General features: G+C 43.1%; 1 protein-coding gene across 1 annotated transcript in view; it reads right to left on the bottom strand.

The window, feature by feature from the left end:
• Slc35f4 (solute carrier family 35 member F4) overlaps positions 1-24160 on the bottom strand; it is a 221032-nt gene that overhangs the window by 7845 nt on the left and 189027 nt on the right. The window contains exons 2-5 of the mRNA XM_075949106.1: positions 16594-16779; positions 13205-13502; positions 8738-8957; positions 465-590 (exon numbers count right to left, since the gene is read on the bottom strand). Coding sequence (XP_075805221.1) covers positions 465-590; positions 8738-8957; positions 13205-13502; positions 16594-16779 — 830 coding nt within the window. The remainder of the gene's footprint in view (positions 1-464; positions 591-8737; positions 8958-13204; positions 13503-16593; positions 16780-24160) is intronic.

Raw genomic sequence — 24160 nt, 5'->3', positions numbered from 1 at the left:
ACTGCCTGATTGGGGGTGGGGTGGGGTGCATTGTTGGCTCCAGTCCAACTTTGCGACCTCACTACAACCTTGGAGAGTTAATCTTTTAAAGCTTCAATTCTTTCATCCAGTAAGTAGAATTAGGATCAATGGTAAGTAAGGACATGTCAACACCGGTGAAATTTCCTGTGAGATGCCCACCACACAAGTATTGACCGAAAAGGAACTTAGTTACCATTATTTAACACACCTGTATTTTTTTTTTTAGGGTTGTCATTGCCCTTCCCTATTTTGTGGCTTCGTCCTGAGCTACGAGGCACAGTTGACTATAGAGGACGACACGGACATACCTTATATAACGCACGACACGGACATACCTTATATAACGCACGACACGGACATACCTTATATAACGCACGACACGGACATACCTTATATAACGCACGACACGGACATACCTTATATAACGCACGACACGGACATACCTTATATAACGCGGATGTAGAGGCTGAGCCCACTGCAAATGCCACACCTATGATGGAGTCAGCATGGAAATTGTCTGCGTACGCCATCATGACAATGCCCGTAATTGCCATTATTGCGGCAACTATCTGTCAAACAGAATGGAAAGAAGCAGAGAAAAAAAAATTATGTATTTACATCCCAGATCAAGCTATTCAAGCCCCTGAAAGCAGCTAAGTACTTCCTTAAGGCCAATTACCTCTTCTGTCATCAGTGTTTACGTTTGAGAAGGGTCGGTGTCAAAGAGACCAGTCTGCTCACGCCACAGGCATAGAATAGGAAAAGCTGGGCTGATTAAGGGAACTTTGAGCTTGTACTGTTCATCTTAATATTAATCCTGGAGATTAATATCCTTGTTGGTAAAATGGATTTAGCAGGAAGTCACATCTAACCATTTTCATCTACTAATTCCGTATACATCTTAACTAGCTCCTAGGACCAGTGTGTGTTTCTGAACATCACCAAGACTTGATGAGGAAGCCCTGGATGAAGGGCAGAAAGACCTTTCAACAACATAGACGGGGAGAGCTAAATGGGCATCAGTCACTTGGAATGCCCTCTGAGGCCTCTTCTCCCTTTCTTCACATGCAAATTCATTGATTTAAAAAAATAAACCACAGAAAGATAATTTAATTTAATTTCCTTTTATTTTTATCACCTTGCTAGAGCATTCTTAACTTTACAAGTAGAAATGCGAATAATTTGACAAGGCTGAAATGGTTTGTTGTCAGGAGTGTGTTGTGGGTTTGTTCAGGAGCTCATTTGGAGTGGCCTGTGCTTACACCTGCTTTATCCCTTTTCCTGAACTTGTCCCACTGGAAAGCACTTAAAATTACAGCAAACAGTAAAATAAGCACCCTATAGTAGGAACATAATATTTCCTCACCGACTTTAAATTCAAGATGAGAATCTGTAAGGGATTTAACAGTAGGGAGATGAACTTTTGAGCATTTTTTAAAGATTGATTTATTATGTATACAATGTTTGGTCTGCATGTATGTCTGCACACCAGAAGAGGGCACCAGGTCTCATTCAAGATGGTTGCGAGACACCATGTGGTTACTGGGAACTGAGCTCAGGACCTTGGAGCCATCCCTCCAGCCTCCCAGTTCTGAGTATTTCAAAACCAGTGCCTCTGCAGGTACTTTTTCACAATTGGGATGTTTTGGGTCATTTTGAATGCTATTATTGCATTATTATGATACAAAATGAAGTAAAACCTTGAAGGCAGTTCAGAGTGTGCTCCTGGTGGTGGCAACCCAGTGATGCTTTTGTTATTTACACACTGGCAAGCCCATGGTTGCCTCAGGACAGCTTTACGTTTAAGTGTCTTTTATAAAAACCAGGAGGAGGAACCCTTGAAAACAGACCCTACATGTTAGAGATAGATTACTACAAGCTACCAGGGAGGTGAGCAAAAGCTAGCTGCCTGGCTTTCTCCTTAACACCTGCCCCTGTGTGTGTGTGTGTGTGTGTGTGTGTGTGTGTGTGTGTGTAGGAATTAATACACACATTGGAAAGTACTGGGGACAGTTTACAAATAAAAAGTCATAGGCTGATAAGTAAACCCATGAGGAGGTTATCTATATCTGAGCATTCTGGAAGGCAATCACTTGCTTTGATTTGGAATTTATTGCTCAGCTATATAGAATGTAACCATATTGGGGCAGTGTCGTTTCAGAGAAATGAAAAGGAATATTGGCCAGCTGCGTTCCGATTTGATTTTGTGTTTACATCGTCTTTACCACCTAACATGTTCCTGTGCAGAAACAGATTTCCTTCTGAACACTGAACTTGGATGATTAAAATGTTGCTAGTCAACCATCAGTTCTATTTTTTGATCAAATATTGTTAATAAAACAGTGTTAATACTAATGAACTTGAGCATGGTTAGCTGTGTTTATAAGGTAATTGTATTTAGGGCACTGTATAATATATATATATATATATATATATATATATATATATATATAATATATTTCTCCTGAATGAAGAGAACTAGGGAAAAAAGCACTGCCCCAACAATTGAATAAAGAAAACCCTTGTCTAGGAACTGTTAAACAGATGATATGGTTAATTCCAAGACAAGCACAGGTAGGAGCGTCCCTTTCCTCCTTAGCCAGAAGTAAAAAAAAAAAAATAAATGTGAATGAAGAGTTTTCTCAAAAAGAGACTTGGATATGGCTAAAGAGGACATATTTTCATAGCAATTGGAAATTATAGCCGTAGCAAGCATCTTCAAGAGCTTGTGAAAATATTTGCCTGAACTATTTGAATTGACATGCCAATTACACCAGCATCTGTTTCAATTGCTTGCATGGGGAGAGGTGGTTTTCCCCTTAGGGGGCCAGATAACTCTTCGTTAAATTCTGAAAGCATAAAATCTGAGTCTTATGAGGGATTAGAAAAACCCATCTCCATGCTAGGGGCGGTTGATTTATAAGGCATATAGTACATTCCTAGTGAGCAAATAAACTTTTTCTATATTTTAAGTTTAAATTTGTAATAATCTGAATAGATAAATTCTCTACCTCATTCTTTAAGAGACTCTCGGTGTATTTCTGGTGGACAGAGCTGGAAGGTAGGAATGGATCTCAGCCCATCCTGAGCCTGCAGGAATGCATTGGCTGGAAAGCCTATTTGGAGACATCCACTTGGATGACCCTAGAACAGCTCTGCTTGGTATCTTTGGTTTAAACTTCAAAGAGTAAACACTCCAAACCTTAATATAACGAACACCCTAAGCACAGATGTAAGCCACATCCATTTTCCAAATCAGTCTTCAAAGGCTTGGACACTGATTTAACAGGAACACAGAAGGACTCTGCTTAGCATGAGTCGGGAAGTCCCAGGAAGCCTACATCTTAAAGCTCTTCCACACACTCATGTTGAACATCCAGGAAAACTGTGACACTCTACCTCCCCTGAAAACTTTCTTTGCCCCAAAAATGAAATATCTAGTGGGGTTACATGTTTGGCTTTTGAAAAGCATGATTTTTCTTACAGATTATTCTGGATTCAGTTTCCTAACCAACTATAAGCATCTAAGTAAGACGAGTAAAACTGTGGTCATCGTTATCTGATTTGGGTGACAACGTTAGTCACCACTGTGACCACAAAACTGTGCTGCCATCTACAACATCCCAGAGTTCTCTGTTCTGTTATAGACAGTGTGACTACTTGAACTGAGTACATCTGGTGCTCATGCCAGCCCAGTGACACAGCCTGAGTCAACTCTCTTCTTCGCAAGCCATCCTTCAGAGTTATGGGCATTAACTTTCAGGGGCTGTGAAGCCATTTGAGCCCCGTTTCTGAAGCCCGTTATGCTAAATACCATCTGCAGTCCTGCAGGAGGATAAGACTTCTTTTACTTTTCAAAAAGAAAATAAAAACAAAAACAAAAACAAACAAACAAAAAACCCATTAAAGTCAAGAGGAGCATCTGGACTTTGGCTGTTTGTGTTTTCCTGTATCTCTATATTTCCCCTTTTCTGTGCAGCCCCCTTGTCGTCTCATTCTCTGAATCCCATTCTTAAATGGTTTCCAGAATTACTCTGTCTCAGAAAACCACCCATGTAAGGATCCAAGTCATTGAAATAAACCTTCACCCCACAATTTTCCTACAAAATTCCCATAAGATGCTTACAGGTCTAAGTGAGAAACTGTAATCTTAACGTGTTTCCTTGAGGACAATTCTGATTTTTGAAGTTAGATGAGTGTGGAAAACTTCACTGGTTTACAAGAAACCCTTGAGCCTCAAAGACAACAAGAAGTCCTAGAATGAAGATACTAAACTATGTTGTTGACCATGTTTCCCTCAAGTTCAAGGCTATATATCAGTGGTTGAGACTGAGGCACCAATTAAGAGCTCAGCCATCAAGAGCTGTATGAACAGAGCTTTTAGGTGGATTTCAATAGACCTCTTTTCAAGGATCCACTGAATCCTTAAACTTCTACAGTGCTATATTTAAAGCTATGGAAGGAACTGTATCTTTCATTCTGAACCACAAATTGAACAAGAGCTGAAACGTGAGAAATCAAAGCAGGGTGGGGAATCCCTAGCCATCAAGACTAGGCAACAAGTCCACAGGACACTCGGGGAGCTGGGCCTCTACACTTTCAGTCCCCCCAGGACTATTTTTATCCGCATAAAATCCGATTCAAAGTGAGATCACTTTCTTTATGCTAGGAACTAACATAATGGGGGGTTTGGTTGCCACAGGAACACATGTTAAAGGAACACAAATTCATTCCCTGTATTCCTAAGAAAGTTGGAATCTGTTTCAGCATTCTCCAGCCATCAGTTACCCAAGAACTCTCCGTTTCACTAATTTGAAAATGAAAAAAAATTAAATAATGATGCAAAATGTAAGAGAGGATCAAGATATCAGAAGAAGGTTCTAAATTTCTATTCTGGTAGCTAATTCTTGTTGGAGTGAGCCTGTGACAGGGAGGAAAAGCCCTAGTCAGAGGGCATTCCCGCCTGTGTTCTTTGCTTCTGTGTTGCTGGTGACAGAGCCCAGGGTCAGCACTCTTTGGTGGAGCAACTGCAGTGGTGGCTTCCACAATTTTAAGAAATATAATTAAGTACACACAATCTCAGAGGTAGGAAAACAGCCTCACGAAAGGCTACAAGAGGTGGATTGTGGCTTTTTAATATCTTTTAAATATGAAGTTTGCAAATTTCCATGGGATAATCAAATTAGTTGTAAACTGCTCCTCCTTAAAGAGCTGTCTGACACACCACAGATTACCAATAAATTGGATGAAATGACTTCATAATAGAAAAATGGTGATTTTTTTTTCTTTCTATGTGTACTTCAATCAGTAGTCCAAGGAGACAAAGTATGGACAAGTGACTCATAACGGATAATCTGTTATTACATGAGTACTCTCTGTCAGTCCACATAGGCTGTGTTTGCATGTCTGTTATTACATGAGTACTCTCTGCCAGTCCACATAGGCTGTGTTTGCATGTCTGTTATTACATGAGTACTCTCCGTCAGTCCACATAGGCTGTGTTTGCATGTCTATTATTACATGAGCGTTACCTGTCAGTTTACATAGGCTATGTTTACATGTCTGTTATTACATGAGTACTCTCTGTCAGTCCACATAGGCTGTGTTTACATGTCTGTTATTACATGACTGCTACCCGTCAGTGGTCCACATAGGCTGTGTTTGCATGTCTGTTATTACATGAGCGTTACCTGTCAGTTTACATAGGCTATGTTTACATGTCTGTTATTACATGAGTACTCTCCGTCAGTCAACATAGGCTGTGTTTATTGATACTGCTATAGCCGAAAACATCTTTTCTTTTGTCCATGGTGTTATTTTGAAATTAAAAAACATAAAGCAAAGAAAGCCATCATTATTTATCTTAAACAGGATCTTTCTAGGAGCCAAAAATGAGAGCTTAAATTCAAAGACACCTGCTTACATCCCTGTCCCCCTCAAGCCTTCCCCAACTCCCAAGCTTTAGCCTGAGGAGGAAAGAGAAATGTTAGCCTTGTGACTAGAAGCAGCCCTTTGTGTTTTGGAGTTGAGGAGAATGACTTGGTGGGGTGTGAGGGGGCCGACAAAGCCTTGGATTATTTACATATGGGGACAGTTGGAGCAGCATTTAGGTTGCTAGTTCTGTGTGTTCAACCTCTTTTCATTTCTCAAGTGATCTAATTATATGTGTGCTCTCTATGCCTTGAGAGGAAAAAGAATTGCTGATCTGTCAAAAGGTAACATGCAGAATATGTTTTGGTGCCTTCCCAACTCTACTGTTTGTTTGTGGGCATTGCTAAAACTGGATCCCGATATCCTTCAGGAGTGGGGGCACGGACCCCTTCCTGACACATCGTGGTGAGCCCTAGACTTCTACCAGGTTTCCCGACACTTACACTTCTTTGACGTCTCTAACATCTCCACTTTGTGGGCAGGTTTACTGATAAGTGTTTGTCAGCTACTTAGAATTTTCTCTTCTGGGTTTATTAATCTCTACCAGTCACTCAAGACGGCTGGGACAAATGGCCACAACCATGGTGACCAGAAACAAAAGAGACGAGGTCTCACACAGACCTGGAGGCCCGGAATTCAGACTTCTGCAAGGCTATACTCCCAAAGGCAATGTTTAAGAGAGAATCCAGTCCCTGCCATGTGAATCCATTTCTCCAGCCTCCCTGGAGTCACGGTGTCCTCTCCTCAGAGTCTCTCACAGGGGTATGATACCCGAGTTTTGGATTTAGAACTTACCCTAGTTATCTAAGACAATTTCTCTTTTTTTTAAAAATATTTATTTATTTACTTATTTATTATGTATACAATATTCTGTCTGTGTGTATGCCTGCAGGCCAGAGGAGGGCACCAGACCCCATTACAGATGGTTGTGAGCCACCATGTGGTTGCTGGGAATTGAACTCAGGACCTTTGGAAGAGCAGGCAATGCTCTTAACCTCTGAGCCATCTCTCCAGCCCCCAATCTCTCTTTTTTTTTAATGATCATTACTAATAAAGTGGATTAAATCTTCAAGTAGCAGCTAAGGTTGGACTTTGTGTTCTATGTTATTCTAGTGCTGCAAACACTGGTGGCTGACTTGATGAATATGATCAAGGTAGCTAAATGGGAAGTGCATGAGGGTCCCTATACTTAGCTTAACATTTTGCTGTTGCCACCTGAAAATAGTTGATTTTAAAGCAAGTGCTCACATTTGAATATTGCATGGGGCCAAAAAACAGAGGTAGCCTTTCCTGGATGGCACAGTGAACAGGGCAGGAAGGGTCCCTGTTCACATGGGTTTGTCAAACTTCCTCATAGTGACAGTCCACAAGAGTACTTCTGCTATAAATACACAACCCTGGGCCCTTTGGATGTAAATATGAGGTTATTCAGTGGAGTATATGCATTCTAAAAAGAGAAATAAAGAAAAAAAGGGAAGAAGAAAGAATATTTTATTTTATTTCTTATGAAGTCTATCTTTTCACTGTTCAGGTCAAGTTTCCACTTTGAATTTCTGGGTAATATCTCTCAAACACAATTAGAAATTTTGTAACTTTTTTTTTGCTTTGTTTTGTTTTTCTCTCTTTTTCCCCCTAAAGAGATGGAGTCTTTCTATTAACCGGGCTGCTCTTGAACTCCTGGTCTGCAGTGTACCTCCTTTTCCAGCCTCTACTGCAGTCAACACCAGTGCCCCTGGCTCTTAATTTCCCTTTAAAGTGAAAGTGGCTTTAGTGGCTGGCTCTCAGGCACTGTGTCTCCCCATAGACATTCGTTTCCATTCAATGTCCGCTGGGCACTTTGTGTCTTTATAGATGTTAACTTCAGCATTTGGAAACAGTCAAGGGCCTAGGCATATTGTCAACTAGAACAATATTTGGGGAGAAAAATACATTTCAAACCCAATCTTGGACAGCTCTTCCAGAAAAGCATAGATTACACAATCTTGATACTTCAGAAACGAAGGCTCCTTGTGTGGGTTTCCTTGTCAAGTATTAGTGGCTTGCTATGGATTAGAACGTGTCAGACAGGAATGGGGTCCAGCTCCTAAAATCCCCCATAGTTTTTGAGAAATCTCTTTCTAACATGGAATAAGCACACAAAACTTATATTAAATTATATTTAAAATTCCATCTCACTACTAAAAGGGAGAGACTCAGAACGTGGTGGCAGTACACATTTAACATAGTTCAGTTAAGGATTTGTACCCCAAAGTACAAGTGGTTGCTTTTCTTTCCATCCCTAGATTAATCACGCTAGATATATAGCCACTTTGAATAGCGCTGTGCCATTACCAGTGACTTTAATTAATGTTTGGTAATCTTATCTACTTACACCAATATTAATTAGATCCATCTGGGTAAGGACAGGTTGGGGGTTGTTCCAAAATATGCTGATTGACAAAAGCAAATCCCAATCTTTACTGTGGCTTATTTTCTCAGACCTCTCTTTGCTGAGGACAGGAATTGATTGTGACAATAATTCTAGAAGTTAATTCTAAGGAACTGAATTTCTCAGTCGGGTTCAGACTACTGTTGTGATCAACTGACTTCCCAGTAGAAACATCCCTTTCTCCTTTCATGATGCTGCCACTGCCGGGGCTTTCCTAACACATCTTCAAATTTCAATTTGTACTCAGAATCGGTAGGGGACGTTTTAGAGACACTCCATGGGACAGCAGCCGCGGTGGTTAAGATTTAGGCAGCAGGGCGGCACCGCGCATGCGCATGGAATTGAGCGTGCCATTACCCGCACTCCCATGAACCTGTCTTTCAGCACAATCCAGGACAGCAAGAAGACAAAGGCTTTGTTGCAACAGAACAGAGCAGAGACGTCAGTGGCCGTCAGCTTCTTTAAAGCCAGTAAATACAGGTAATTTGTCAAAGTCCACAAAATAGAAAAAGGAGCAGTTCTTTTAAGAAAGAGCTTCAGCGTCAGGCCATCTTCACCAAAAATCCGACTGCATTCCCTAGGAAAGAAAAAGAGGGTGAGGCACAGGTGCTTATCTTGTCTGGCTGACTCTATGCCCATTGTTAGGCAAGAGCGCAAACACTGGGGTCCTTCAGCGCGGGCTCCCTAGAATGTGCGGAAGCCAGCTTTGTCACCTGGGAGCTTTTGGAAGTACAAGGGGGTCCTTGAAAAGAGCCCACAGCTGCTCAGCACAGAGCAGGACCCCATCATAGTCTCCTGAGATGGCCAGGCATTCCGCTGCTTTTGAAGCATGCCCGCGCGCGCGCGCGCGCGCGCGCGCGCACACACACACACACACACACACACACACACACACACACACACACACACACACACACACACTGTGTCCCATGGGGGTTGGCTTTCATGTGAGCTGGGAGTTTTCATGAAAGGAAAACGAAATTTCCCACAGGGAACTTTTAACTTGACAGAGACACAACCTTAACAATGGGAATCAATTCCTAAAGCCAAAGCCTTGGGGAGAGCACACAGAAGTCTTAGGTATCACAGAAACAAGAAGGGCTCTCAGCCGCTTGTGCTAGTAAGGGGCAGCTTCGTACAGCAGGCAAGCTGCAGCATTTCCAGACTGTACCAGACACAAAGTCTGCTCTTGGTAGGGTAGGACATCTGCCTGGTCAGACACTAAGAGGAAGTGAGAGTCCGGGTTTATTATTTTATCCGCAACCATTGGATGCCTTTGTAACTACACATTCATGGAAAACCATGAAGAAACCCATTTCTTATTGAACGGTTTCTCTTTTCTTCTTATCCCTGGCCCTGTGATGGTTCTTACCCAGAGTCACAGGGTGAGAGTCTCAAGGAAAGCCAGGAGGGCAGGGAAGAAACACAGTTCTACAGCGAGGAGAGAGAGGCTCCTGGGCAAAGTGGCCCTGAGACTGATTCCTAGCAAAGGCTGTTCCTCTCTAGCTGGTCACGTGCCCTAGGTAGCCAGCCTCTCCTTGGTCTCCTTTTCCACCCACTCCCTCTCCCTGCCACTTAGCGCCCCATCTGTAACTACTGTTGTAGATATTAGAACTCTTCCTCTGACCCCTTCTATAGCCAAATGCTAGGTGATCCATGTAAAGCTATATGTTAGGGTAAGCACTGGCTACTGAGAGATGTGAACACCCAAAGAACGGATGTGCACTAAGAAGCAATGAGCAGTGTGCCTCCCTCGGGGGTGACGGGAGAAGAATTTCTGCACAAGAGGCATTGACAGGTGGTGTCGCTTGGAATGAAGCTGGAAGCTGGGGGAAGTGATAAACTAATCAAGCCCTCCTGTATAACATCAGCTACTTACCTAGGCATTGAGCACCCTTTGTATGCCAAATGGTATTTTAACTGTATTTCATCAGACTGCCATCTCTTCGAATGGAACTCATTGTTTCTAGAGATTGATTTTTGAACTAATGAAGCATTCTTGTTAAAACTATAGTGAAAACTTTTTTCTCTGCAAATTTCAAATGCACCCGGGGCACCTGGATTCCGGCAGTATTTAATTGGAACAACGGATTCATCAAAGTCCACTGTTGAGGGGACATGTTTTATCACCCAGATTTGATACTTTGTTGAAAATTCCTTTGATGTTAGTGTTAAGAAAAAAAAAACATGAAATTCTTTCACATTACTCAGAAGAAAAAAAAAATATCCAGCACTCTGGGAGGATTGCGTGTTCAGTCTCACACACTAACTCACCTCTCCCTGTTCAGCCCCGAAGGCCCTGGGAGTGCCTCCTGAGCAGCTGGCCTTAATGAGTCCGCAGGGAAAACAGTTCAAAGAGCTAAGATGTCTCCTCACAATGTTCAGCTCTCGTTGCTCTGGCTAGGGGACAGTCCTCTGGGAGACAGTGCTCACAGGAAAAACCTTTTGATTCAGTTTCAGAAATTGCCAGCTTCGCCCTACCTACACTAACAGGTGGAGGCATCTTGTCCAGGCACAGCAATGCTCAGAGCTGGTCCAAGGCGAGGGATGTGGAGAGATGCGGCTCACTCCCCACGCAGAGGTTCAGCCGCCGCCTGTGCGTCTTGGATAAAGCACTATGGCTTGTTTAACATGCTCTGAAGTTGCTCTCCTTTCTCTGAACTTTTTTAATTTTTTTTTTTTTATCACACGTGTATCTAAAACACAGGAGCTTTGGAGAAAAGTGCAAGTATTATTAGGCACACACAACTGTTTTCAAATATGACAATTACAGTTTGATAATCACACTTCCTTGGTATCTTTTTCTTTTTTTAAATGCCAACATTAAAAATAATGCCTGGTCTAGAAGACCTAGTTCCAGGACAGGAACCAAAAGCTACGGAGAAACCCTGCCTCGAAAATTAATAAAAAAACAACCAAAAAACAAAACAAAAAAAATAATGCCCCAAATGCCAGACAGTGATGGCACACACCTTTAACCCCAGCACTTGGGAGACAGAGGCAGGTGGATCTCTGAGTTTGAGGCCAGCCAGGTCTACAGAGCAAGTTTCAGGATAGCCAGAATTACACAGAGAAACCCTGTCTTGGGGGGAAAAATCATACCCAAAAGATGACCTCTATTTTAATGGCAACAAAATACAAAATTTATTTTCACAACTACAAACAATCATAGGATTTTCTTCAAAAACGAGAATATTTGTTGTTTTTAGTTTTTTTATTGAAAATTTAGATTTAAAAATTTTTATTTTATGTGTATGATTATTTTGAGTGCACATATGCATACACAATGTGTGTGTGCCTGGTGCCCAAAGATGTCAAAAGAAGGCATCAGATCCCCTGGAAGTGAAGTTATGGATGGCTGTGAGCCACCATGTGGGTGCTGGGAACCAAACCCAGGTCCTCTGCAAGAGCAACATGTGCTCTTAACCGCTGAGCCACCTATCTAGGTCTAATTTTTGTTTCTTTAAAATTGAATGTTTATGGTTACATACAGAAAACCAACTCACAGTATGAATTCGGCATTCCCTCACACTTCCAAGCTGGTAACAAGAAATGGAAGTTGTTTTAAAATCTGTTCTTAGAATGTACCAATCATAATAGTCATTTTTTCTTGTTGAGCACAGGGGGAATAAAGAGGGGTTGTTTGAGCTACTGTATGACCAACTGTTATCATCTTATTGAAGACGAGTTGCTGTGATCTACGGAGGGCCCTCAGTGAGCACGTTTGTTGCTGATGCTGTTTCTTAGCTCTGGATCTGTGTGTGTGTGTGTGTGTGTGTGTGTGTGTATGGGTGTATGTGTGAATGCAGAGGCCAGAAGACAGACAATTTTGGCTGTCATTCCTTAGTCACCAGCCACATTGTCTTTTGACACAGGTCTTGGTAGGCTGGCCTTCCTGTGAGCTCCAGGGCTCCTCTTGTCTCCACTTCCCCAGTGCTAGGATAACAAGTATGCTCAACCATACTTAGATTTTTCTTTATCGCCTTCTTGTTTGTTCTGGGATAAAAACCAGATCCTCATGTTTGCAAGGCAAACACTTGACCTACTGCAGCCCACAAAGAAACTCTGACCCAAACATTGCTTTTGCCTTCCAGGAGTGCTGAACAAAGTTCATACTAGCCCTGCCATGTTCCTGAGCACACCCAGAGGGGACCTGACTTCGCACTGGACAAACACCAGAACCATGCAACTAGTGGGCTAGCCACCACCCTGTATGTTTACCGAGCAACAGACAAGGCCCATGTGCTCCCACCACAGAGATGGGCATTTCTTTGAGTTGCTTCGTGCTAAGCCTCCAGTCTTAGGAAGCAAGACCATTTCATCCATGAAGACATCAGAGTGCTGGAAATAGCAAGCAAACATGTGCATATCACAGAAATTAGATGTATTAATATAGATATTTTTCCTCTAGCGTTTGAGACATTCTGAACATATGACCTTCAGAGACAAATAAATCTGAACGTAAATCAGGGTTCTATTTATATACAACTAACCTTGGAGCAGACTTTCAGCCTTTGGGAATCTGTTTCATCTTGGTTAAGATGAGGATATTAATACCACCTGGAAAGGTGTTTGTTACCATGACGATGATGACAACCTAAGGTAAGGGACACAAAAGCACCGACTATCTCAATGCCTGCCATGTGTAGACACAATGTTTCCAGAGGGGACCAATTCTGTTTCCTCCTGTTCCCTGCCAATCATAGATCTTGCTTCTTCACTTCAAAACAAAGTCAATTCATATCCCAAAGCAGTGAGTATAGACACATTTACATCACACAGGTTTTGAAACGTCTGCTATTGGTCAGTAAACATGGAACCCACCTGAATTTTTTCATTGGTGACTGCTTTTCTTGAGCTGTGGCTAGATGGCCAGAATAATAGACGGGGAAAAACATAATGTTCCAGTTTGTCGAAAACCATGTCATGAAAAAGGGACAGTAAAAATTCTTGTAAGTAATTTTGACGATTTGCGTGGTTCCAACCCAAGACGATGACACTGAGAAGATGATCAAGAGTCCCCAGACGGCCTTCAGGACCACGGACGTGCAGGACAGGCAGCGAGCCTTGAGTCTGCTTTCTTGGCCACTGCTCTCAGGATGAGTCTGTGTCCCATCATCCCCTGGAAACAGGAGAGGAAGACAGATGTGGAGGAGCGGGATGTAAAACAGCAATCACACGTGTTGGCTCCTTTAAGAAGATGTATGCAACTGTGAGCATGACCAGCGTGATTGGAAGAAAACAACGGTCCCCAGCTCATCTCTTGGGTTTGTTTTTTACATTTCTGGATTTTGCTCTTTTTATTTTATAAATATAAAGTGTTTGAATATATGTCTGTGCCCCATGTGTGTGCAGGGCCAGTGAAGGTTAGAAGAGGCTGTCTAATCCCCAGGAACTAGAGTCAGCCAGTTGGAAGCTACCGTGTGGATGCTGGGAATTGAACCCAGGTCCTCTGGAAAAGTAGCAGCCAGTGCTCTTAATTGTTGAGCCACCTCCAGCACCTCACCCCAAGTTCATCCTCTATATGGACTTCACTTGACAGGGTCCAGTGTGGATTTGGACCCCACCCAGAAGGTAAAATGCGCATGCATGTGGTGTGTGTTATATTATATACATACTTTGCCTTTAAGAAGGTTCCACACCTCAGCTTCTAAAGACCTGTGGTAGGCTTCACATAGTCCCAAGGGACATATTCAGTGGCTGCCCTGTAGCAGAAGCTCTAAGAGACATCCGGGGCTCTACCAGGTCTCCTTCTCTTCCTCTCTGTGACTAAGACAGAAACTCCACCATAGACCAAGCTGCTCTTCCAGTTTATGTGGGGGATGAACACAACTGAGTCAAAGCTGCCCTGTACCCACCAACATGAAAGGTCTGAGAAGCGCATGCTTGTTATTATAGTCTCCGGGGATCTTATACAAACGGGACCAGATGACTCTTAAACTGAAACCGGTGTGGGCCAAGAACAGAATGAACCGTGACTATACAAAGTCATTTCCCATCTTATAATAGATTACTGTCCAATTGTGTTTCTGAAAACATAGCAGACTTTCTTGAATTTTAACATTTACCAAGAGAATTCAGGAGCATTTTTCCCCTGAAAATCATCCAAACTCTCTGGAGTTGACAGCCATCGTTGCCCTTTCTCTTGATAGAACAAGTAAGTTAGAAATAGATTCATATACCTCTCAGCAGCTGAGAAGGAGGACATCCTCCTAGCTGAGATCCCACATGGTAGCTTCCTGCAGGGACACAGAATTGCTGCAAGGTTGTTTTATGTCTCTAGGAACTTAACTGAGACCCAAGACTATACTTGGGGTGCAAGCAGTGATGGGTGTGGCTTTTTTTTTACCTGGCCTTTCCTTTCCAGAACCTGTCTGGACATGTTCCTACTGCCTGGTGAGCCAAGTCAGACTGACTCCCCCTCACACCCTGGGTGGAGGCTTTTAAGAATAATCTTTGAAAGTGAATTCTGAATATAAGTGTGAGCACAAAAGTCACCCTGGGACTTCTTAGTCTTCTAAATGGTACTGAATTCTTGGGGTTTTGAATAACTGCAGTTTGAAACTGTCATTTCTGACTTATTTTTTTGATAGACACTTCGGAGACACTCAGATCTCTTTTGTTCCTTGTGTCCCAGGGGTTCAAAGGTGAAAGACTTGAGTTTGCATAAGGACACAAGATGACATGGGCCAGTTCATACGGAGATGAGGTTGCGTAGAGCAGAGAAGCAATGTGGTTGGGCGAAACGTCCCCAATGCAGAGACATTGCAGTGAGCAAGGAAGTAGGGTTTAACTAGCTCACTTGACTACCTCCAGATAGGGTCTGCCTTGGCAACAGTTCTGCAAATGTCCTGTGATTTATGCCAAGACAAGAAGGGAAAATGAAGATGAATGAAGGCGTTAGAATGTGTCAGGAGGCCAGAAAAGAAACGCGAACCAACTTGGTCTAGAGGCTTGGGTGAAAGGTGCTGTAAGTCAGTTGAACTTGAGGTCTTTCTATTCTGAGCACGCTTTTAGTCTAGGTTTTATTCATATAAAATAGTCTATTCATAAGTTCAGAGGGCTTCAGAAGGGGCTTTTCATTCCCTTTCCAGCCTCATTTTAAAATTCACTCACTCCCTACTTAAATCTCACAAACTGTCATTTTTATTCATTAAAAAGTTTCTTAACTCTATGCTTTTGTTTTCTTTAACTAGCCAGTTATGATGAATAAATATTCTGCTGTTATCTTTACTACGTTTTGAAATTTGAAGGAGATTTGGTATGTTGGCAGCACTTGAAGGCTCAGAGAGAGGGGGCTTTGTGGATGCAAAAAGAAGGGGCACAGGGAGGGGGTGCGCACTGGAGAAGGAAGTGCCTGCCACAGACAGGTAGGGAGCCCCTAGCCAGGGAAGATCCTGTGATGATGTTACCTGGTGAACAAAGTCTCCCTCACAGAGAGGGAACTTTTGCTTTATTCTGTTTGTTTGTTTGTTTCCTTTCTGGGGAGGTAGATGTGTGGTCATTTGTTGAGAAGATAGGAAATGAGTGTGAACTTGGGGCTTTAGAGCATTATTTGAGACAGGAGATAACGTGTCCACGACTACAGAATCACCGAATCTTTAGCAACATCTGGGTGAATCCAGTTGCATCTAGAAAGTCATGCTTCGCTCCGAAGCTCATGGGTGTGGCTGGGATCTCTCTAGTAGCCCAGAGTTAGTGAGTGATGACCAGACAAAGGACTAAGGTTTCAAGTGAGCAGAAAAGGCTGAACAGTTCATTGCTGCATAGGAACTTGGGAAGACTGAATGGGTGCCAGGGACCAGGAGTCCTGACCAGAACAAAAGCACAGCGTGTGATTTGGCTGGTGTTTTCATTCTCTTCAGACTGGACACAGAATGTTATCACTGGATCCCAGAGCTGAGCTAAACGATGCTGGGTTTGGCATTTGAAGATGAGAAAATGAACTACCTTGTAAATTTCACCAGAGGTTACTGACAGTCTATGATGTAACTTTTTTAACAATAGATTTTTTAGTTTGGTTCTCTATGGCATTGTTTATCCCTAATAAATTGCATGTCTTATGTCCTAACTTCTCCCTCTTCCCATTTGATAAGCCATCCCTGCATCCACGATCTGTGAAACATTTCTGCCTCCTGTGCCCCAGGCAGCATTTCCATGGCTGTCTAGAAGGCTGCTACAGTATACTGCTCAAGAAGAGGTCACACACATACCTGCTCTGCTCTGTCTCTCAACCCTGTGTCCACAAACTCCGGAGGGTCCTCGGCTCTGGAGTTCAAGAATAGGAGCAGCAGAGTCTTCGGTAACAGCTAGAGGAGACAGTTGCCTGCTGATGCTGCTGTGGGAACTGGGGCAGTTGGATCCTGGTTTGCATCGAGTGACTGATGATCTGGAGGTACCTGGAAAGACAGAGCACACACCAGTTTGAGAACTTCTGAGCAGAAAAAGTCAGAAGTGTCTTCAAAATCCTTGGTAGTCAAACACATGACCGTGACAGTCTCAAGAAACTCATTTCTACTCTGTGAAGGAACCTCAAGGAAGGACACACATGGAGGGAGGCCCTGGGTCTCTAAAGACATTTGCTTTGATAGATTCATTCACTGGAGGTGATATTAGAAGATGATGCTTGGGTGGAAACTCGCATTCTAAATTAAAACTGTCCACACAGCCCCACAGTTAGTTTAAGGGGAGCAAAGCATTGTGTCACACTTGCTTTCACCCCCTTTCCTTCCAGTTTGACTGATAAAATTCAGTTTCACCTGTAATCTTTATCCAATGTGATAGATGAAAACTCAGCCTTCAGGATTCCCCCCTCCCCATATCCCATTCCTCTTCTCATCAACACAGGATGGACTCCACGGGTCTGTGACCAGAACAGCTGTGCAGGAACTGTGCTCAAGATGAGCTTCAACCAACTCGGTTCTTCCACTCCAAATGATGCCTTTGGCAGCATGGCAAGATAAACATTGGTGCATTGCTATTGACGAGACTCCAGCCTTCATTTGAATTCCACTAGTTTCATCACTAATATCCCTTTATAGTCCAGTGTCTCATCTGGGATACCATGTTACATCCAGTCACCACATCTCCTTAGTCACCTGCGGTCTGCGATGGCTTCTCATTTTCCCTAGTTTTAAATAATTTTGACAGTTTTAAGGTGTGATTATAAATTATTTTGTAGAATTTCCATCAAGTGATATTTGCCCCGTGGTTTTTTGTTTTCATGATAATGTTAGTGATGTGTTTGGGCTATGATGGAGAGATGAGTATCATTTTTTGTTATCAGTCATGGGTTTTATCAGTCAGTGATGATGCTGACTATGGCCAACTTGTTAAGGTGGGATTTGTTAGGTTTCTTTATTTCCAAAACTGGAGATGACTGCTTCACAGCTCGAACTCCTAATGTGTCTCTCGGCCTGGCTATGAAGTTTAAGGCTCACTTTTTTAGAATTAACAACTAAAATTCTCCAATAGATGAACTGCCATCAGTTCTCCACAAACCAGACATGAGCCACAGTAGTAGGGACATTAGGGGCCATGTTTTAAAACTATCTAGGCTGGACAATATTTTTCTGTCTGCAGTGATGGGACGCCGCATGCTCCCAAATTCATTTTGACTCAACAGATGGATATTAAACATCTATTATTAAGTAGGTTTGTGTCAGGGGCAAAGTCAAACAACAGAAGGATACATAATCCATGCCTACCTGGAGCTCTCAGCTCAGTATTAAAGTTGGATAGGCAACCAATTAGCCATAACCTTATTTGAACTGTGGACCAAGAAGGGAATGAATTCACGTCAAGCATGGAGCAGAAAAATTTCTGTGGCTACATCAAAAGTGGCCTTGGAGAATGGACAACACGTTAGCAGGCAGAGTTCTGAGTTGAAGGTTGGGCTATCTACTTAGAAGAGATTGAATACTGGAATACACGAAGCATATAGTGTGGGGCATTCCAGCAAATGCCCAACTCTAAGATTCTGCAATAAGAGTCTACAGAGCATGGGACTCCTGGTTTTCTGCCTCTGCCTGTTTCTGAAAAGGAAGTTCTGCCCAAACTAGATCAAAACAGCAGGTAGTAGTTAAAAGCCCAGGCTGCCTTATCTGGGGAGATCGGGTAGGAATCTGGGCTCAGCAACATCGATGTGTAGATACCGAGCCCATTACAACCCTGGGAATCTCCACCCTTCTGTTTCCTCTTCTGTTCAGATTACATGGTTCACAGGAAGTACCAGGGAGTTTAAGAGATGGTGACTAACAATGAACAGGTGAAAACAGTGACCAATAGTGGAAGTCAAGAACAATGACGTCATGCATTAGAAAGCCACCCTAACTTAGGTTAGGAAAAAGGGGAGTTTTTAGGGTTTAGCAACCCAGGGACAGAATAGCTAAGCCATCCCTGAAGCAGGAACAGCTGGACCCAGCTCTGGTAGCATCTCTTCACAGTGTTAGCTTTCTTTGTAGGGTCCAACTTCATTGCTTCTCAATTATTTGAGGCTTGTCCTCTCTGCAGAAAACAGCGAGTGTCCAGATTTTCATTCTCATAGCTTTAGGTTATGAGTAAAACAATTGGGGGGAAGTCTTTGCATTGTCTGACTTCTTGTCTACTTCCCATGGCTGGTAGTGGGGTATTGTAAAAAGCTCACAGGAAAGACTGGGAAGTGCTAGGCAGGGGTTCCCTGGGGATCTGCTCTAGCGAGTTCAAAGCCAAGGGGAACAAGAGGCTCAGCTGCTGACTGAGCAAGGCAATTGCTTGAGTACTTTGAATGTGATGTGTGGTGTTCTCAGATAAATGGAAAAGTCAAGCAGATGAAGAATAACTAGGAAAGAAGTCTTTGGGAAGCATTGTGAATGAAACACAAAGCAACAGGGCAGTTTCTGTGTGGACAAAGATAATGTGGATGATAACAGGTCAAATTCACCATTACCGTCTAAACCAAGGACTCTACCATCTGCCTTGATATCCCACGGGCACAAAATGTCAATGAAAACTTGGGTCTCACAAATGCCCTTCTGAGCAGATCAGCAAACATCTTTTCCCAGATTATTAGGCAACTACCTTGTGTAGATCTGGTGCTGGGGAGCACCGACCTCCTTCCCTCGCACCCCCTTGGATTATGTTATCTACCGCACGCATGCCCATGGTCTACCTGGAACACTAGATTCTTTGGTGGAGGATTCTTCTGACGAAATTTCAAATAATGTGCTGACTGTGGAACTGACTTTCAGATTGGCAAAAAATTTTCAGTGGCTGGAAGAGCTGGGATCTTTTTCATGATGGTAGAATTAACAAAGAACCACAGAAAGCAGAAATATACTATATACTATACTTTTTACTTGAGTTAGTTGATAGTCATAATTACATGACTCTTTTTCTCAGCAAGATATAATAATTCAACAACACATTAGGTGGAAAGCTTTATTTCATTAAAAAGCCATTTCTGCACTAGAGAGTTGCTTAAAAGTCATACTGCTTTAGGAGAAGACTCAAGTTCAGTTCCCAGCACGAATGTTGGGCAGCTCACAACTGCCTGTAACTCCAACTCCACAGGTCTCAACACCCTCTTCTGACCTGTGCAGGCACCACCACACATATCTACACAAGACTCCAGCACACATGTACAAACATGTAATTAAAAATAAATCTCAAAAATAATTTGTGTTGAATTTCACAGACAGAAGATATTTGACTGTAGCAGGATTACTGTACTGGCGAGGCATTTATAAAAGCTTTCGTGGGATTAGCCTGAGGTCACCTTGCTCTGAGTTAAACAGATAGCGTTAGAGCAATGGAAGAGTTGTCCCAGGAGGTGCTCCCCATGCAGGTAAGACTACAACTTTTTATTTTCATATATTCTATTTGTTTGTTTGTTTGTTTACTTGCTGTTTGTGTTTATGGTGCTGGCAATCAAATCCAGGACTTTGGGCATAGCAAGCCAATGCTTTAACTGTGAGCCGCATTCCCAGCTCAGCACTTTGCTCTCTAAGAAACCCAGCCGCCCCGCCCCAGCATTATCCACTGTACTTGTTACACCCCCTCCACCTCTTATAACTGATGATTTTAGTCATTTTTTAAATAAATACCTTGTTAAAACACCTGCTGTTTCTATTGGTGTACTTTTGTAGGTCTTCTTCGTTTTATGCTTAGGTTTTTCAAGATTTCTTGATTATCTTATTTCAAATATTAAACATCTAACTAAAAAGTTAGGTTTTCAAGAGATGTATTTGAAAGATTTGGGTACTTGCACATTAAAAACATTTTAATTGATTTTTTTGGCCTAAAATCTGCGTGTGAGAGGAAAAGCAATAGAATAGTCCAACCACACCTATCTTGCGCCTAAAACAGTATTCATCAGTATTCATTCATTCTGCCTAGAGTAGGATGCATCTCGTGTATCTACAGTTGACTTTACTACCAAAAACTTAGCTCCACTACTGATTTCTGTGACAGAAAAATAAAATGCCTCGCATATGCTTAACACCTCCTTGTGCCAAGAAGTTTCACACACACGATCTCCAGGTGTTAAAAATGCTGCAGGATTGATTTTACTCTCCCCATTTTACAGATGCCGATGGTGAATCTCCAACAGCTCAGGCACAAATAAACACTTACTCAAAACGCCCATCTTCTCTAGTAGAGTTTCCGGCTCAGCAAGTTAGTTTTATTAAACCACTTCTATACATGAGAAGCTGGTGATCCTGGAAAAATGACAGAGAACCTTTTCTGCCTGGGCTTAGATTATAGCCATTGGTAGCGTAGGGGAGGGTTTGGACAGGATGAGAGATTGAAGAGCTGTCAGCATAGGTAATGCCCAGATTCTTACAAGCTAGGCTCCTCTCTGTGAATCACCTGCTTGGTTTGTGTTAGGTGACACTCTAACTTTCTTCTATAGTGACTGGGCCTCTGTTTCCCCTTCCCTGAAGCCTTGATTTTCTTGTGACCTAAACCAGGCTGCTCATTCACACACACAGGGCTTTTAAAGGGACATGCAATTCTCATGCACCTTCCAGTATCACTACCACCCTCTTGCAATGTCGCCATTGCTCACCAAGCGTGGGAAGCACCTACTGCTGGTTCTAGAAAACCTCTGCTTACAAATCTATTTCTGGAGCTCTTCTGAAATACTTTCCTTTCCAAATGGCCCTATTACATTTGTTGACTGACAGATTTGACAGAACATTAATAATGCAGCCTCGTCATTCATTGTTAGTCTAAACCTCAGTTCGAGAGAAACCTTTGTCTCTTGGCCTGTTTCTGTGATGGCCTTGTAATCAACATGATTGAGGCCTAAGGTGGGCCAGGCTGTGCCTTAGCCCTCTGCTAAATGCAGGGAAGTACAAGAAGGCAAGGCGCTTGCCCTCGTTTTGTTATGGTCCAGGAGGGGAAAAGCCAATTTACAGAAGCAGTTTTTGTAAAGTGAGCTAAATGCCAAGTGGGTGGAAAAGCTGCTCTCCAGGAGCCAATTCATGACAGTCTCTTGCCAGGGCTAATGGTCCACAGAAGTCGTCTCCTTTAGGAGTTGGGCTTTCAAGCCAGAAGTCTATGTAGCAGTTCACAGAATATTTATGTCTTTTTCATGAGCAGGGGACGAAAAGGACAGACATTCCTGCCAGGGAGGAGCTAATGGTGTTTACACATGTCAGTCACCTGAGGAGGAAGGCGGGACAGAAGCTGGCAGAGGCAGCTGCTCAGGCAGGTCTTCTGTGGTTTGAGACACAATAGAAATAGAACTGTATTGCAGCTCTGCTACTGCGGACAACGGGAGAGGCTAAACAGCCAGCATTGGGCCATATTCATAATCATCATGGCCACCTACACATACGTACCAGGTGGGTGGGCAGAAATTGCTCTTGAATCCCAACCCGTTTGGCAAGTCCCTGTCCAACACACAAACTCTGTCTTGGCTTCGGTTCCTGTTGCTATGATAAAACTCACTGACAAAGACAACTGAAGGAGAATGGATTGTTTCAGCTCCCAGTCCCAGGTTACAGTCCATCAGGGCAGGGAAGTCAAGTCATTAGGAGCTTGAAGCAGCGAGACTCAGAACTACAGCCAGAAGAAGCAAACAGTGGCTGTAAGCTTGCATACTTGGCTTAATTTCTTCATGTCATTTTAAGGGAAAATGTTAACTGAAGAATGCTGATGAGTAAGGCTGAGGCCTCTAGAAGCCCAAGGTAAAAAGGCAGCAGCACAGGCGGGTTTCACGAGACGGTGACACAGTGAGAGTTGTTTGGGAACAGGGACTCTCAACTGAGAAAATGCCTCCGTGTGACCAACCCATGGGCAAGTCTTTAAATTAATGATCAGTGTGGGAGGGTGAGGGCCCACCCATGAGTGCTGAGCCACCCCTGGGAAGGTGGTCCTGAGTTGCCTAAGAAAGCAGGCTGAGCAACCCATGGAGCAATTCATTAAACAGCATTTATCAATGGCCTCTGCTTCAGTTCCTGCCTCCAGGTCTTGTCTTGAGTTCCTGCCCTGACTTCCTTTATGATGGACTGAAGCTGTAAGGTGAAACACCCCTCCTCCAGGTGATTTTGGCTATCCTGGTTATCACATCAATAGAAATCCTAGCTAAGACAGCAGCAAACCCAAGAAAAAGCACACAGAATGGTCGGGAGAGGGGAGCACATTGTATAAGTGTCTAGAAGACAATAGAAGAGAATAGGAGAAGGAGACGGGATGCAGAGTCTTTAGCAACATGCCAGCTAATGTTATTTTGGAAAAAGCACTGTTGGTAAAAAGGGTCACAGCTGGGCTGCTTGGAGAAGAAACAGGCAGCATAGACAGCACACAGGTGCAGAGAGAAGAGAATGGCAAGTCCATAGAGCATACGGGGCTTTGGACATGTAGAAACGACGTCAAGTGCAGAAATCTTACGTCTGCTCTGTGGATGGGGGAAAGAGGAACATATAAGTGGATAGGAGGCATGGATACCAGGGTGAGTGTTGGAGGCATGGACACCTGGGTGGGTGTTGGAGGCATGGACACCTGGGTGGGTGTTGGAGGCATGGACACCTGGGTGGGTGTTGGAGGCATGGATACCTGGGTGGGTGTTGGGGCATGGACACCTGGGTGGGTGTTGGAGGCATAGATGCCTGGGTGGGTGTTGGAGCATGGATGGACACATGAAGAGATGGAAAGGGATAGCCAAGTCAGGGTAGCTTCCTTAGAAGAAAGGCAATCCTCATCCACAGTGCAAGGGACTTTTGGAAATCAGCATGGTTTTGTGATTTAACAGGAGACGGTATAGGATATTTTAACTCCTTTAACAGTTTCCTAACTAGAATGCAGGATTTTGAATGAGTTGGGGTTTTGCCATCTCTTGGCTCCCATGGCTGTTGCAAAGCTTTCATCAAAATCCTCACCACCAAGATAATTTCTTGGCTGAAGATGAGGCAGGATTTGCTCTGCTCCTTTGGTACACAAACAGGGGTAAATTATCTCCAGGGAGCAGTGTAAGTCAGTCGTGTGAGGCAAATTACCGCAGCTCTGCAAGCATTAGGATGCTTAATGCGCCGTTGCTGACAATTGAGTGTGCTATAGAGGTTTCCTTTTACAGTGTCGTTATGCATGCTGTCCTCTTGAAATCTTACATTTCTCTGCTGGAGAGAGAGATAATTCTTCTGATGTTTCAGTGTCTAGGAGACAATTTAAATTTGCAACAGTGATCCTGGAACAGAATAAAAGGTACCTTTCATCTTATCTTTGAAGCATCCCTTAAAGCCAGTTCCTCTTCCTAGCCTTATCCCTCCACTTTCCTCCACTGGGCTCTTGCTGTTT

Source organism: Microtus pennsylvanicus, chromosome 15 (genome assembly GCF_037038515.1).
Source record: "Microtus pennsylvanicus isolate mMicPen1 chromosome 15, mMicPen1.hap1, whole genome shotgun sequence".
NCBI lineage: Eukaryota > Metazoa > Chordata > Mammalia > Rodentia > Cricetidae > Microtus > Microtus pennsylvanicus.
Note: the sequence above shows the minus strand (reverse complement) of the source record. Positions and strands in the feature narration are given on the sequence as shown.